General features: G+C 41.6%; 1 protein-coding gene across 3 annotated transcripts in view; it reads right to left on the reverse strand.

Moving 5' to 3' along the window:
* Window positions 1–11,342: 11,342 nt before the first annotated feature.
* The window catches only part of SLC38A4 (solute carrier family 38 member 4), a 33,625-nt gene continuing 28,214 nt past the window's right edge, over window positions 11,343–16,753 (reverse strand). For all 3 annotated transcript variants that reach the window (XM_053407539.1, XM_053407541.1, XM_053407540.1), the window contains exons 14-16: window positions 14,396–14,540; window positions 13,302–13,399; window positions 11,343–13,195 (exon numbers count right to left, since the gene is read on the reverse strand). In XM_053407539.1, the coding sequence (XP_053263514.1) occupies window positions 13,094–13,195; window positions 13,302–13,399; window positions 14,396–14,540 (345 nt within the window). In that variant the 3' untranslated portion in view covers window positions 11,343–13,093. The remainder of the gene's footprint in view (window positions 13,196–13,301; window positions 13,400–14,395; window positions 14,541–16,753) is intronic.

A 16,753-nucleotide genomic window follows, 5' to 3' on the forward strand; every position in this document is an offset into this window, starting at 1 on the left:
TGGGACACAGCGCAAATGCCCTCCACTGCCCTGAGAAAACCTTTAATCCTGATTTTATTTTATTCCTTGACAGATGTACAAAAAGAGAAGCGCACACCAATAAATAAACTTTGGAAAGGAGCAAGGTTAGACGTGGATGCACAAAGCATTGTTGTTGTTTGTTTAAATCAAGACTCCTTGCACTCCACTCCGCTCCGCTTCCCCATTCTTCTCGCCCAGGGTGGCCCTGCCCTCTGCCTGCCCCTCAGAGCTGGCACATCACACATGGCTGGGCCTCAGTGGCCACAGCCATTCACCCTCTTTGCCTGCTCTCCAGCAGCTGCTGAAAGCCGCCTAAGGGAGGAGAGGCCACAGAGAGGTCACAGGATGCTCCCTTGCGGTTGTCACTTCCACTGCTGTCACAGCTCGGGACAAACGCTGGCTCTCTGAGCTCAGCAGCGACAGCACTGGTGGGGGAAATAGGGACATTCCAGGATGAAATCAGAAGCTTGGATGGCTTTCATAATTCTGGGACCATCCTTGGAAAACTGGGACACTTAAAGAGTATGTAATACATATTCTGCGGGTGGGAGGGATCACATTATAAAGCGCAGCTTCAGAAGGAAAGGAGAAAGAACACCTTTTCTGCTGTCTAGAACTGCATCCCCTCCCACCATACAGCTATAAAACACTCAGGGTTAGGTCTGTCGTCCTTCTAGCAATATATAGCACAAGATGAGGTGGCTGGGGTTGAGGAGAGAGAAGGTGTTCTTTATCCGAGTCTCACTCCTATCCCCCATCCAGAGGACCAGACAGCACTACAAGACTCTTGTTCCAGACTGAACGGAGCCATGAACACACAGGAGCGTCCTTCCTAGGCCTGGAGAGACACAACAACATTGTGGCTTTGTACACACCATCCATTTCAAGCATGCTGTTTCCTACAAAGATTCCTGGGAGCTGTAGTTCACCCCTCACAGAGCTACAATTCACAACACCCTTAACAAACAACAGTTCTCAGGATTTTTGGATGTGTGTGTGTGTGTGTGTGTGTGTGTGTGTGTGTGAAGTCATGTACTTCAAAATGTATGGAGTGCATTCAGCCTGTGTTGCAGCCTCTCCATTTCAATTTTATATTTCTTTTTTAAAGTGCAGCTCCCTCAGAATGGATCTCTTATTTTTACACAGGGATTGTCTGCCTTTCCTCTTCATGAATTTATCAGCAAAGTGTGGCAGTTTCGGACTTGGAAGTTTTAACTGTGCTCAGATGGGCTATGAAATCTTTATAGCCAAGTAATTTGACAGTGTTTGGGTTGGGTCCAGCCTTGTCAGTGGATGTTCACACACAGTTCCCTACAAAAAAAAAATATGGAGGCCTCTTTGGGCAGCCAAGTTGCTTCACTCTGGCCAAAGTCTCCAACCTCTCACTGTCCAAAAATAATTCTGCTCCTCATCAAAAGAGCCATTTGTAAGTTAATTGAGCACTAGAAGTTTTGAAGTTTGCAAAACCTGAATTTCCTTTAGCAACTCTTGTTAAACATGTTACAAATGGTGCACGCAGTATTTAGTGGGTGTGATAGAAACTGGAAATCTACCTATATTTTCAACAGCATTTTGACAAAATGGTTGATTGCCTAAACTGGGATTTTGAGGAGTTAGACTTTTGATAAAAGACACTCTTGTTAATTTCCTGGCAGTGTTGTGCCCCAACTAATATGTGTCAGTATCTAATTAGACTCCTGCAGTGGGAAGGGATTCGTTGATCAAAAGACAGTATGTGTGAAATGTGCATTTTACAGGCAGATCTGCTTTAAAAGAGTTTGGGGGAAATGCACCGCAATGACCCAGTTACCTGAAGAAACCTTAGAGTTGAGATTATTATCTCATAGACACTGGCAAGAATATAACCTGCTATTATGAGTTCATCCGCTCAAAGATGCAAAACCCAGAATCAAGTGCAGGGAGGAAAGATAATTGTTTAGGCCTGAACACCTAACTATTCTCACAGTTACGCAGAACATGTGAAAAATGTGTTGGCAATTTCTGAGAGCCTTCTAGAAAGTAGGAAGGCTTTCTTACACAAATCTCTTCCAATATGAGTTGTGTTACAGTTCTTCTCTTGTTTCTAATCTAGCTTGTTGTTTACCCTGCTTCTCAACTTCTTGTCTGAAAACCCCATTTTCATTTCAGCAGTGGCTGACCTTCTGGGCAATAATGTTCCTGGACATCTTGAGAAAAGTTCAGCAAGGGAATTCTCACAAATGGTACAAGTTTTGCCAGTGAAGTAAAAGGTCAGTTTGTCTGGAAAATGCCTCACATGGGGTCTTGGAGTAGGAAGAGCTATATGCTCTTTTCAAGAAGCTAGACAACTATATAGACACAATGGGATAAAAGGACAGGGAAGCTAGGGAGGTCTTGTGGAGTGGGACTGAATTCACATATTGCTTTCACCTTATTAGGAAAACTAAAGTAGGTTTCTTTTCTAATTAGAATAACATGGGAGGGGGATTTCTCTATCTTTAACCTAAGATACTCTATTAGACTCAAATCTTGTAGTAATTAGATGATTTAAAAGTCAATGCCAGAGAAGCACTTGTTAAATCAAACAAAACACTGTCTTGAATAATTTAGACTGCCCAGCTTTTCAATGCTGTTTTTCCATTGTTATTGAGATACTAAATCTTCTCCCTCACAGTGAATAAGGATATAGGCATCATTCTGATTGTACGGCTTTTATCAAGCTTTCTTGTGCCATTACAGTATCCAACGAGCCCAGAGGACAAGAAACCATTCCAGAAATCAGATTTTCCGATTAATGGAAAGTCTGATTAAATAGTTTCACATTGACACATGCAAATACACTATGGATCTGAAAGGTAAGACATATTGATAATTGAGAATTTGCCTGCTTTCAGTGGAATTTGATTTTATTGTTCTTCATGATAGTTTTAAACATTTATTAGCTGCTTCCCATCTCATACTGGAAGGGTCGGGAGTTACTAGCATCCATAAAACTTCTGTTGTCCTTACCCGGAAGCTGATCTGCCATGTGACTGAATTTGAGGGTCTGTTCCTGATGTTGAGTCTGAAGGACAGAATAAAGAAGCTATTGGTACCGCCCACTCTGCTTCCCAATAGTGTTGGGGTACTTTTATCATCTATGCTGAGACTAACTCTACGTTACCAGCTCCGGAATTCATTGCCCCCTGACATGGAGCTGTATCACATATACAAAATGTCCAACCTGTGGTAGGACATCCTCTTGATCTGATCTTGTCATCAGGGTGTGAAATCTGTTGGTAGAGGGGTTATAGTAAGCTTGTTGTCGTGGTCTGACAGTGGCAGGAACCACAACAGTGATGGGAGTACATTAAGATGGTCCAACCTCAGCATCTCACAGAATCTAATGGATTCCTGAGTGCCCTGAGGTACTGATATGGTTGGTGCTCCTGTTGATGTTCTTGATGGGAGCTCTTGACAGGATTGTTCCTAGGTGCCCTCTCTGATGTGGAGCCCATAGGGTCCCTGGTATTCAGGAGACCTGCAGACCACAAAGCAAGGATGGCACCTATAGTGCAGGTGGCATAAGTCTCAGGATGAATTTGACGGAACACAGGTAAGAGTACATCTTCCTTCACAACATGGACCATATTTCCTGAGGCAAAAATAGGTGGAGCAATGGATGTTGTATGGTAGCTATATTCAGGCCATGCAAAAGTCATAAGTTTCAGTATCACCACATAACACACATTTCTCCATTCAGGTAAGCAAAAGGCAGTATTACAGTTCAAGGACACATTCCAGCCAGGCAAAAGCACCCAAGAAGGCAGAAGAATAGGGCAAGTCTTAAGAGCCAGATAGAAATGCCCCTGGAAGACTGGCCAGAATCTAGTACTAAAAGAGTATTAGAACTGATTCAGGAATTTGGTCAAGTGGCAGGATTTAAATTGAACAAATTAAAGACTAAGGTTCTTGAGAAAAACTTAACACCGATTGAGAAAGAGAGGTTTCAGAAGGAGACAGGTTTAACACTGGTTAAGAAAGTAAAATACCTAGGGGTTAACATGACCGCTAAGAACCTAAACTTATTTAAAGATAACTATGAGAAATGTTGGTCAGAAGTGAAAAAGGATCTTGAAATATGGTCAAATCTGAAGCTTTCCTTGTTTGGTCGAATTGCTGTTATAAAGATGAATGTATTGCCAATAATGTTATTTTTATTTCAATCATTGCAAATTTTGGACAAAATGGATTGTTTCAAGAAGTGACAGAGAGATATTTCTGGATTTGTCTGGCAGGGCAAGAAGCCCAGAATAAAATTTAAAATATTAACTGATGCAAAGGATAGAGGTGGATTTGCCCTGCCAGACCTTAAACTTTACTATGAATCAGCAGCATTTTGCTGGTTGAAAGAATGGCTGCTTCTTGAGAACACAGACATTTTGGATTTAGAAGGTTTTAATAATGTTTTTGGGTGGCATGCATATTTGTGGTATGACAAGGTTAAAGCACATAAAGCATTTAAAAACCATATTGTCAGAAGAGCACTGCTCAATGTCTGGACAAGATATAAAGACTTACTTGAAAATAAAACACCAAGGTGGTTATCACCAATGGAAGCGAAGGCTCAGAAAAAGCTCAATATGGAGGCCAAATGGCCAAAATATTGGGAGATTTTGGAACAGGAGGGTGACAAACTGAAACTGCAGAGTTTTGAGAAACTAAAAGATAAAGTGTGAGATTGGCTTCATTATTATCAAATAAGGGAGGTTTATAACTTGGACAAAAAAATTGGCTTCCAGGTGGAAAAATCAAAATTGGAAACAGAACTGTTAGATCCCAAAACTAAGACATTATCAAGAATGTATAACTTGTCGTTGAAATGGAATACTCAGGATGAAACGGTTAAATCTGCTATGATAAAATGGGCACAAGATGTTGGACATAACATAATGTTTGCTAACTGGGAACAGTTGTGGACCACAGGTATGAAATTTACGGCATGTAATGCCTTAAGAGAGAATATTATGAAAATGATATACAGGTGGTACATGACACCAGTCAAGCTTGCTAAAATATACCATTTGCCCGATAATAAGTGTTGGAAGTGTAAAGAAAACGAAGGTACATTCTTTCACCTTTGGTGGACGTGCCCAAAGATTAAGGCTTTCTGGGAAATGATCTATAATGAAATGAAAAAGGTATTTAAATATACCTTCCTGAAGAAACCAGAGGCCTTTCTCCTGGGCATGGTCGGCCAATTGGTGCCAAAGAAGGACAGAACTTTCTTTATGTATGCAACAACAGCAGCAAGAATACTCATCGCGAAGTATTGGAAGACACAAGATCTACCCACCTTGGAAGAATGGCAGATGAAAGTGATAGACTATATGGAATTGGCGGAAATGACTGGCAGAATCCGCGACCAGGGAGAAGAGTTGGTGGAAGAAAATTGGAAGAAATTTAAAGACTATCTGCAGAAACACTGTAAAATTAATGAATGTTAATATGATGCAGGATTGAAATGAGATGGTTTTAGTAACAAAATTAAAAGAATATATTAAAGGATTGATAATTAGATGAAAATATGATGTTTAACATGTTAAGATTTATAATTAGGATAAAAACAAAGAGGGAAAGGATTTGCTGAATTAACTATGTGAACTGGAATACAAAAAAGGGAGGTGTGAGGGGTCAGGAAACGAGTAATTGAAATATAAGACATGAAAAGTTTGATTTGTTTTTAATTGTTTTTTAATTTTTTACATATTTTGTATTTTTTTCTGTATTTTTGTATCTTTTTTCTTTGTCTTTTTTATTTTTCTTTTCTTATATTGTAATTTTCTTTGTAAATATCTCAATAAATATCTTTAAAAAAAAAAGAAATGCCCCTGGAAGACTGAATTCCCCACCCCTGAACTAGCTAATCCTCCAAGTAGACCCATTATTTAGTCAAGTCCATTGATTTCATTGCTTCATTGGTATGACTTAGTTGGGTGCCACCTAAAGACAATACCAATCAAATCTCTATCAGAAGGGAATGCTAGAGATGGGTGCCTAGAACTTTGACTTGTGCCTAGAAACTTTAGTCAATAATAGTGCCACTGTGTTTAACTGCAGTTTCTGAACCATCTTCACATTGTGACACCCATGAGGAACTTTTGGACTAGGGGAACTAATACCTTGGGGGGGGGGAGAGCAGGTTATTTGCTTTGCCCCATAGTTGCCAATCAGCCTTGCCTTCACTGCTGCCAGTTCCTTTTCCTGCTGCTTTGGGCTCTGTAGGAAATGGATAGAAGTGACAGTACCAAACTTCCCCAGGGCTTGAAATACTGCTGGAAAGAAAGGTCTCCAGTCATGTGACCAGTGCCGGATTTATGTATAAGATAAGTAGGCTGAAGCCTAGGGCCTCTAAATCTAGGGGGCCTCGCCAGCCTGCCCATTCCCCAGTGGGCAGTCTCCCATCTCCCAAAATTGCAAATGCAAGACTTCATGCTCTTTATTGGAGTCTCCAGGTCCAGTACAAAGACCATAAGAAGGGAGAGCAGGGACCTTGAAGTTCCCAACAACTGTTAATCAAGCAAGCAAGCAAGCACACAGGTCACCTTTGTCCTGCGCCCAATTTTGTTTTTGTACAATCCTGTTTGTTCTCAGTAACCAAAATCATATTATCAACATATACAAGCAGAAAAGTTGTTCCCCTTCATTTGCAAGGAATCATACAAAACAAAGTGGCCCTAATAATGAAAAGTTCCAGGGTGGCAACAGAAAGCAAACTAAAAATGCTTTTGCAGTTCATCAAAACTATCCAGCAACATCAAGTTATAGGAAAACTGGTGCTATTAACAGTAATCCTTCCAGTTGGTTAATTGGTCCGGCAACTTCCATGCACATGACATGTGATGCTAATTATTTCCCCAAAGAGTTAAATGATAACTAATCAGAGGCTGCTACAGTTGCAAATGGCAACAAAATATCTGTGAAAGGAAGAGGAGCAGGTTTGCTCATGTGTGTTGCAGGTAGAAATACTGTTTGTAATGAAGTAAGAGCAGTAGTTTACTTGCTCAAATTAACAAATAAGAAAGTTTTGAGAATTTAAATTCTGGATTAAAATTGATTACTTAACTGAGAAGGGGTTTGTAACAAAAACACTGGGGCCTAGTTTGAATAGTAGAGTGCCTGGTATCTGGTGGGCAATCTCATCCTTTATTTCCACACTGTGGCTGCAGACCAAATCACCTGTCAGGAGAGTTATGAGATTCAGGTGAGGGTCAGATGCCTTGTCAATCCCAGCAGGTATATAAGAGGCCTTCGCCCTGGCCAGGCCACTTGGTGAGTGGGATTGCAACTTGAAGGCTGCTGCTATCCATGGTCAGAAACTGGTTGATGTCTAGTGATGGAAACTAGCAGATTTTGGTGACTGGTAACCAGTGGACTTCACATTCAGCAGCTGGTGGATGCTGGAAGGTTGAAGCAAGCTGATGTTTGTGGGTGTGAGTTGCTTGCAGTACTCCTTCGGTAGCTGGTTGAAAGAAGCTGGTGGATATTTGTGAATTCAAGACAGAGCATGAATGTGTATGAATGGAGAGTGAATGACGAATGAATATGCCCTCTGGTGCTCTTCATGGATGTCAGCTGATATATATTTGTGAGAGTGAATTGGAGGCATTGAATGTGGTCAATGTGAAATGCTGTGTGAATGGGATGTGTGAAAAGTAAACATTTATGAATAGTTGAAATCTGTGGGAGAAGCCATGACCGTTAAAGTGGTATATTAGTGCTTTAAATGTATGGTGTGGAACTGTGGATGTAGTCAAAGACAGCGGTAAGCTTCTTCCTGACCAAAGCACCTCTAGTCTGAATTTGTGAGGAGCTTGTAGAGATAAATAGTAAAATAAAAAGGAGTGTTTGTTCATACTGACTAATTAGCTAAAATACTTTTTTAATTAATAGTTTTTTATAAGGGTGGGCTAATATGTTTAATAAAATAATTGCAAAGTTTGGAGCAGCATATATCAGTTCTTAAGTAGAATGGAAGACAAATGTTTTTAGACATTTCCTCAGAAATTATCAATGACTTCCAGAGGAGGGCAGCATTGCTACAGCTGAATTTATAATCTATAGCTTTCAGCAGGTTACTACAGGAAACAGAAGGGGGACTGCTGAATATAGTAGCATTTTCATACATGGAAGACATTTCATAATACCCTGTTAGCTATGTGCAGATGAACATGTGAAATGGCTGCAGACATTTAAATTTAGCTGACCTCAGTTCTGAATTTCAAGAATATCTACACCATATTATTCACATATTGAAATATAAGGTAAAGGGAGGTAAAGGGACCCCTGACCATTAGGTCCAGTTGTGACCGACTCTGGGGTTGCGGCGCTCATCTTGCTTTATTGACTGAGGGAGCTGGCATACAGCTTCCGGGTCATGTGGCCAACATGACTAAGCCGCTTCTGGCGAACCAGAGCAGCACACGGAAATGCCGTTTACCTTCCCACCAGAGCAGTAGTATTTATCTACTTGCACTTTGACGTGCTTTCAAACTGCTAGGTTGGCAGGAGCAGGGACCGAGCAACGGGAGCTCACCACATTGTGGAGATTCGAACTGCCGACCTTCTGATCTGCAAGTCCTAGGCTCTGTGGTTTAACCCACAACACCACCTTATATTTCCCTTATTGAAATATACACAGGTGTAATTTTGTCCCTTGTGATATTGACCTGGATGCCCTTCACAATAAGGAGAAATAATACATTACATTCCAAGTGTACATTTTGGGATATACCCCCTGGGGAAATTTGTGTGTGTGTGTGCGTGCGTGTGCGTGTTGCTGCCTAATTTCTGTTGTGTTTTCTTGCCTATTTTGTCAGTTTGTGGAGAGGCCATTGTCCATATAGTTAATATAACGAAGGTTTCATTTATTAATGGCACACATCCACACCATGTTTTTAAATTGCTCTTATACCACCTTAACCCACACTTGGTCCTAAAATCAATCCCATCCACACATTGTCCCCCACAAAAGTATTTCTAGGTGTTCAAAGTGAGGGTTAAATATGTCTCTGGGTTGGGGGGAACAGTGTGCCTGCCAGAATAAAACTCCTTTCTGTCTGCCTTTTCCCGTCAGTGCTTGTCTGATGCGATCCGCCAAGAGAATGAGTGGACAGGATGGTTTTAAAAGGCCAATATCTGCGTACATTTCAAAACTTACTTCTACAGTGTGTTTCACAAGTTTCCACAATATTTCATCACCATGTAGTTATTGACTAACTGAACTGGTTTGTAGCAAGCTGTGTAGGACCCTGGTGTGTATATTGTTTGTGTAGGTACATATTGGACTAGAATCCATTTATGTGAATTGCCAATCGAGAATTATTCCATGGCTCACAGTAAGAAGTTGCAAGATGGTGAGGCTGATGTCTGACTGCAAGTAATGAACTATGGTTGTGAAAAAGGAGTGGAAATATATAGGAACGAAGGAACAGAGCATGGAAAAAGCTGCACACTTCGATTCAAAACCTAGTCATATGATCCAGTGGAAACTATACTGTGAACAGTTCCTGTGACTCTCAGGGCTTTTTTGGTCGTGGCCCCGATCTGGTGGAACGCTCTGTCACAAGAGACCAGGGTCCTGCGGGACTTGACATCTTTCCACAGGGCCTGCAAGACGGAGCTGTTCCGCCAGGCCTTTGGTCAAGGCACAGTCTGACCCCCTCCTTCTGTAATCCTCATAGAACTCTAGCCCAATGGTTGCCATTAATTTGATTCTGAATTGATTTTAGAATGTCTTTTAATTAATTGTGTGATTTTATGTACACTGTGCTATTTTTACTTGTTGTTAGCTGCTCTGAGCCCGGCTTTGGCCGGGGAGGGCAGGATACAAATAAAAATGTATTATTATTATTAAGAACAATTTGAAGTTTCCAAAGACTTGAACCAGGAGTAGCCAACATAGTTCTCCTGCAGATGTTGGACTCTCAGCTCCCATCAGCCACAGGCACCATAGCCAACGGAGAAGGTTGATAGCAGTTGTAGTCCCAACATCTGTCTTTAACTTAGGAAAACTAAAAAGTAGAGCCCATAACCAGCAAGCAGAGTGACGGCACTCCTCCCCAACTTGTGATTTGCAGGAAGTAGTATTTAAGGGCACTTATTGTATGTCTCTCCCTCCACTGAATGGTGTAGGTCCCCCCCCTTCTGAGGATGGGAAGGGGTTGGGAGAATGAGTGGCCTTTGGGTCCTGCAGATGCAAGGACTCTTTCATCTACCCCACTATGTCCCATTTCCAGCTCTACTACCCATAAAAAGGTAAAGGTAAAGGTACCCCTGCCCGTACGGGCCAGTCTTGACAGACTCTGGGGTTGTGCGCCCATCTCACTTAAGAGGCCGGGAGCCAGCGCTGTCCGGAGACACTTCCGGGTCACGTGGCTAGCGTGACAAAGCTGCATCTGGCGAGCCAGCGCAGCACACGGAAACGCCGTTTTACCTTCCCGCCAGTAAGCGGTCCCTATTTATCTACTTGCGCCTGGGGGTGCTTTCGAACTGCTAGGTTGGCAGGCGCTGGGACCGAGCAACGGGAGCGCACCCCGCCGCGGGGATTCGAACCGCCGACCTTTCAATCGGCAAGCCCTAGGCGCTGAGGCTTTTACCCACAGCGCCACCCGCGTCCCAGCCCTACTACCCACAGAGCACCATTAATAGAAAAGCAATTCTGATAGAGCTTCCCACTGCTGCACTAGGAAGGTTTTGACCTGCCAACCTCCCATCCTGCTCATGGAGAGGAAAGTCCACAGCTATCTGTTGGTTTCTCAGCCCTATCGATGACAGTATTCAACTAAGTTTTACCCATTGAATGGAGACCCATTGAAATTAAATGAACCTAACTTCATTGATTCAGTGGGTCTACTCTGAGTAAAACTTCATTGTCTACCACCCAAATACAGTCATACCTTGCGTTACAGATGCTTCAGGTTGCGTGTTTTCGGGTTGCGCACCACGCCGAACCCAGAAGCACTGGAACGGGTTACTTCTGGGTTTCAGCACTCGCGCAGGCACAGCAACACTAAATTGCGCTCTGTGCATGCGCAGAAGCTCCGAATCGCAACTCGCACGTGCATGGATCATGTTCGTAACCCGAGCGTCCACTGAACACCTAATAATGTGCTTTTGCACTGGCAAAGCAGTTCAAGCTGGGGCTTTTATGTTTCTCTTTAGTGCAAAGCCACAATCTGCAACACTTTATACCTGGGAAACAAATCCCATTCCCAGCAAGTAGTGTTGAATCCTAAATTGCAAGCGTGGTCGGTCTGTTCTAAAAATAAAGTGTTGAACCACAGATTGACAAAAGCAGGTCATAACCCTGAATTCTTGAAGTTTATTGTAATAATCCATTTTGGTAACATTTGACTGCCTTATTCTACTTGGGTAATCTTTTGGACTTCCATAGATAAATTCCAAACACTGAGATATAAAGTGAGCCCCTCTGGAAAATACCTCCCTCCCCTGCTTTCAAAATGGTATAAAGGTTGTGACTGTGAAAACAACTACACAAATAAGATATATAAAAATCAAAACATTGTATCATACAGCGACATTCAATAGCGAATAAGATTATATACATAAATATTTATATAGTACATATATAGCAATGATCACTGTTTCCTGCACTGACCATTTATCAAACAAAAATGCATTTAACAATACTGGTAAGTGTGCTTTTCACGTTCTTTGTGATCTCCTTATACCCATCTGAGTTATAGTGGAAGACTTAAGAACTTCAGAGGAGCTCTGGTAGATCAAACCAAAAACCCATCTAGTCTAGGATTCTGTTTATACAGAGGCCAGCTAGATGCCTCTGGGAAGCCACAAACAGGACCTGAGTATGGTAGTCCTCTCCTGTTCATGTCTCCCAGACAAAATGCAAACAGAGATCCAGCTTGTCTTAGAAGGTCTTCAAAACAGAATTATAATTGCAGGATCAGGTTTCCGGCAGGCATAGGCATAATATTTTGCTCACAACAGGGATCCTACCAGAACCAGCCTCCCCCTAACAAGTAAGTGTGCTACAATGACAAAGATAAGATGCACTTGCTATGAGATTGTTGTCATCTTGTTAAGGGTTCCACTCATCCTCCAGTGGCCACCAGGAATACCTGACAAGAGCACAGAGACTTCATATAATGCTCACAATGGCGGCATCACTGCCAATTGGAGAAGCTTTGAAGGTCCCCTAGGGCAAGACACAATCTTATTGGTGTGGCTAGTTGTTGTTGATTGTAATTGACAGTAACTGCCACTTGGTGAGAGAGATGGGACAGTTACGCCCCACCAAAAGCAATGGCAGCCAGTTTTTGTAACAGGAAAAGGAGATTGCTGAAAGTTATGATGGCCAAGAACTGACCATACTTGTGCACCTTCAACACAGAGCACTTCTGTGATCACCTGTCCATATAATTTATTGCTTGATAAGTAAAATACTTACAAAGGGTTGGTGCTCACAACTTGACCGTATTTGTTAACTTTATGAACAATCATTCAACACAATTGTTGCTTTTATTTTCTCTTCCCTTCTGTGTCTATGTACATGCATACACACTATACATACATATATACACAAACTCAGTTTTGAGATGTTGATGGTCTTAGCTTTTGAACGACTCCCAAATATTCCAGCCTCTATCTTGAAATAGGGTGCAACATATTCCATAATAAACCATACCCACAGACAATTTTACAAGGCACTAGGGTAACTTCTGAGCTACTACATTGTCTCCGTATTCTAGAAACTGTGGTTATCAAAACAACAATAGCAGTAACAGTCTGTTTCAAGGACTATATACACATTTTTTATTCTATCCTGGTCCAGAAGAGTTTGGCACAGGCTTTAATGCATAAATAACAATCCCTTATTAAAGGGCACTTGAATATTCCATAGGATCCTCCTAGTGGCATTACTAGTAAAAGTCTTTGGAATTTTGCAGTTATTGACTAGAAGCAATGTCCCCTTCTATGTGTCAAAAGTCTTTTTCCCTCTTGTTTTGGATGATAGCATTCAATCATTTCCAACATGAAAGTAAAAACGAATATTTTCTATTTTTCTTCCAGATTAATGCTGCTTGGAACCTGGAGAGTTGTAAATCCAGTCCAGGACAATTAGTGTCATGCTTCCAATCATAAAGATCACACCAACAATCAGGAAAACCAGAGCCTGTAATTGAGAAGGAAAAAGAAAAGAAGATCCCATATTAGTGGGGGAAAGGGTTTATGATTTGGCAATACTGAACTGCGGCGCTGATTGCTTCCAATCTACTTACCCCGATCTTCTGAGGGGACCTGAAAGGTTCTTTCTTGACAATCCGGAGATAAAAAGCAGCAGGAAGAATAAAGATCAGCATTGTGGCAGCAGAGGCACCTGAAGCAGAAGACACAAATAAATGGTTAATGTTTAGTAAGAGACAGCAGCCACAGAGGACCACCTGTCTCCATATGAACTGACCCGGACCCTGCAATCATCATCTGAGGTCCTTCTTCATGGGCCACCTCTATGAGAGGCCCAGTGGATGGCAACACAAGAACGAGTCTTTTCTGTGGTAGCTCCATGGAATACTCTCTTCAGGGAAGCTCACCTGGCGCCTTCATTACATATCTTGGGATGCTGGCCAGAAAGGCAGAGGCCAACAACAACAGCTTTAAATGTATAGTGCAGATGGGGCCTGAGTTTAGTGGGACCTACTGACAGGTAAGTGTGTACAAAATTGCAGCATTAAACTATATATAATAGTTCGATCCTATGCCTGTCTATTAAGACGTAGGCATAAGTTCCATATGGTAGGTGAGGTGAATGACCCCTGGATGGTTAGCCCAGTCAAAGGCAACTATGAGGTTGCAGCGCTCATCTCGCCTTTACCTTTAAGTTCAATATGACTCACCTCCAGGTAATTGTGTATCGGAAGGCAAGCTTTAGTTCTAAAAGGCATGCCTAAAGAGAAAGGTTATGTTTGAAAGGGCTGGTTTCCTGAAACCTGTCATATCAGACCTGGTGACTGATTTCAGAGCGTGGTGTTCACCCTCCAAAAAGGAGCGTTTTATTGGTTGCCAACAGCCTGATTTTGGGGTGTGTGTTAGTTATGGGGTTGTAAAGAAGGCCACGTGGCACACACAGCTCTGTCTTTCAACTGAGGGGGATGGCCTAAGCACTGAGAAGGAACGGCCTGGAGGTTGTCAGCATTGCCCCCACCCCCCAAACCCAGGGTCTGTGTGGCCTGAGGCAGCTGCCCCACTCTGCCCAATGGTATGGCCATCTTTGCTCCTACTGCACTGAATTCTACAGTACAGGTGTTTCGACAGACATGATTTGTTTCCCCTGGAGGCATAGTAAGATAAGTAAGGATTTTGTTCCAGAGCATACCTATGAATCCAAAGATGTCTCTAATGCTAGGGACAAAAATAACTAAGACGTTGTTGAAGGCGAGGATTGCTGCAGCAATCAAAAAGTGTCTTATCCAACTGAAAGGCCTTCCGGGAAACAAGAGTGTGGTAACCGAAGTACGAATCTGTTAAAGAAAAAAAGAAAAGGAAATGTTAACCAGCATATTTTATCATCTTAAATTTAGAATTGATGCTGGGTAATTCTGAAGCAAAAAGGAAAAAGAAAAAGGCATCCTGTCTTTCTCTTCATCTTTATATGCATTCCCTTTTAGTGATGAAAATGTTTCTATTCCACCAGGCTTACGCAGGCAGTTAAGAGTACATCTCCCACAATGGTCTATCAATGTTTATTTTTAAGTTCTTTTTGCTTTTAACTGGTTTTTAACTTTTCACAATTTTATTGTTTGGTTTTATCTTTTCATATTGCGGTAAACCACTGTGATATTTATAATGCTACAGCAGTATATAAATCTTTTTCATAAATAAAACACACCAACAATGCTAATATAGTTTTATGACTAATGTGTGTACTTTGCAGCAGAATTCGAAATATTGATAAAAAGTATGTAAATGGGAGATAAATACTTTGAGGAAAAGATGTTTCTGCTACTAGAAGAAAATAGCACATGTTTACTTTCTTATTTATTTATTTATTAGTAAAAAAGAAATGCAACATGCAAAAGTCTTTGAACCACTCAGCTCAGTAACAGTTAAGTACATGGGGGACTTTTTCCTCATTCTCAAAATTATTGTAGGTTATAAAAAAAGCAGACGTCTTTGCTTTCAGTTAAAAAAAAAGGTGCAATGTAAGTACTCGTACACTCGATCATTCAATCTATAAATGACAGAGATATATCAGTTTTGTTTGCCCTGACCTTGCAAACTTCCCAAACCTGAACAGCTTTCCTACAGCTTTTGTACTTGCAGAGATAATAACTAGGTAAAAGGTCAAGGCAGCCCCACTTGGCAACTGCGGATAGGGTTACACTCCAAGTCCTTCGCATAACTGAAGAAGCAAAAACCCTTAAGTGCAACAGGACAGCAAAAACAGCTAGCAGATCAGGGTCAATTCAGAGCCGTGCTGGATTACCCAATTACCAGGAAAGCATCCAAAAATGTTTTTGTTTTTTTTTAAAAAAGAATTTGACAATTGATATTTCAAAAGTAGTCATCATCGGAAAAATCAGAAGTTTGTTTGACTTCCTTGTCCTCTGCTACACATACTTCCCCCATTTTTCTGTCTCTTATGCCACCTAAAAAAGGCCCTCAGGACAAACTCAATTCACTTTCCCTGTTGTGTAGGGAAGCAGACATGCTTCGCTGAGGAACTTCTCCAGAATTTTGCAACCAGAAAGCATAGCGATAAGCTGCTATTTCAATTTCAGCATACATGTAAGTTTTGTGACATTTTGGAAGAACAAAACCGTATTTTATGGTTTAGGCTTGTTTTTTATTTTGAATGACATGGGGGAAGGCACCATAATCTTTTCTGTGTCTGGGGACTCTAGAGGTCTTAATCTGACCCAGTTCATAAACATTCCCTCTAGTACCAATGTTTGAGAGTAAGCAAACTTATATAGCCAAAAATGCACCACCCAAGCGCAGGAGGAAGGTAGTATTCTGCTCAGGGGAACTTCAAGGTTTGAAGGAGTTAAGAAACTTTTAGGGGCGATTCTAAAAAAAAGGGGGGGAGAATCCCACATACACCCAAAGCAGAATAGCCCAGTGAGAATCAAATGTGCTCTGTAGTTACAGAAAATCAGAATATCTAGTGGAGAAGGGAAAACCAAAGAAGAGAATGGGATGGTGTTCTGGAAGAGGGATGAATGGGTGTATGAAAGACTAAATCCCACACCACATATTGTTACACCTCCCACTTCTCCACACTATTTGGAGCTTTTTTTGGAGTGATTCTAGCACTTCAGAATGACCTTCACAATGTAAGGCTTACAGAGGCATTATGCCATTTGGATCCATGGGGAAATATATTATTACTCTCTGAATTTGGGGGGGGGGGAGGGTAGGGGGAGATTACATAGCTTATCTGGACCCTATGAGCATGAGACAAAACGAAGCCTTCAGCCTTGCAGTGCAATATTCCTTTAAGGACATTGTGTAACTGTAACTTGAGAAACTCAGGGGAGCTGATAGCTGTTGTAGTGTGCAAGCTGAGAGGCTCTAACACACGTTGTTGGGGATCTGTCAACAATCAAGCTGACTTGAATGTGCCTCTGCTTTCATACTTAGTCACCTCCCTGGAGAAAGCACATGTGCGCTTATTACTTTGGGAACAGGAACAGCAACAAATACATAGCCCAAAGTCACCAACAGCTACAGC

This window comes from Podarcis raffonei, chromosome 10, assembly GCF_027172205.1.
Source record: "Podarcis raffonei isolate rPodRaf1 chromosome 10, rPodRaf1.pri, whole genome shotgun sequence".
NCBI classification, from domain to species: Eukaryota; Metazoa; Chordata; class Lepidosauria; order Squamata; family Lacertidae; genus Podarcis; species Podarcis raffonei.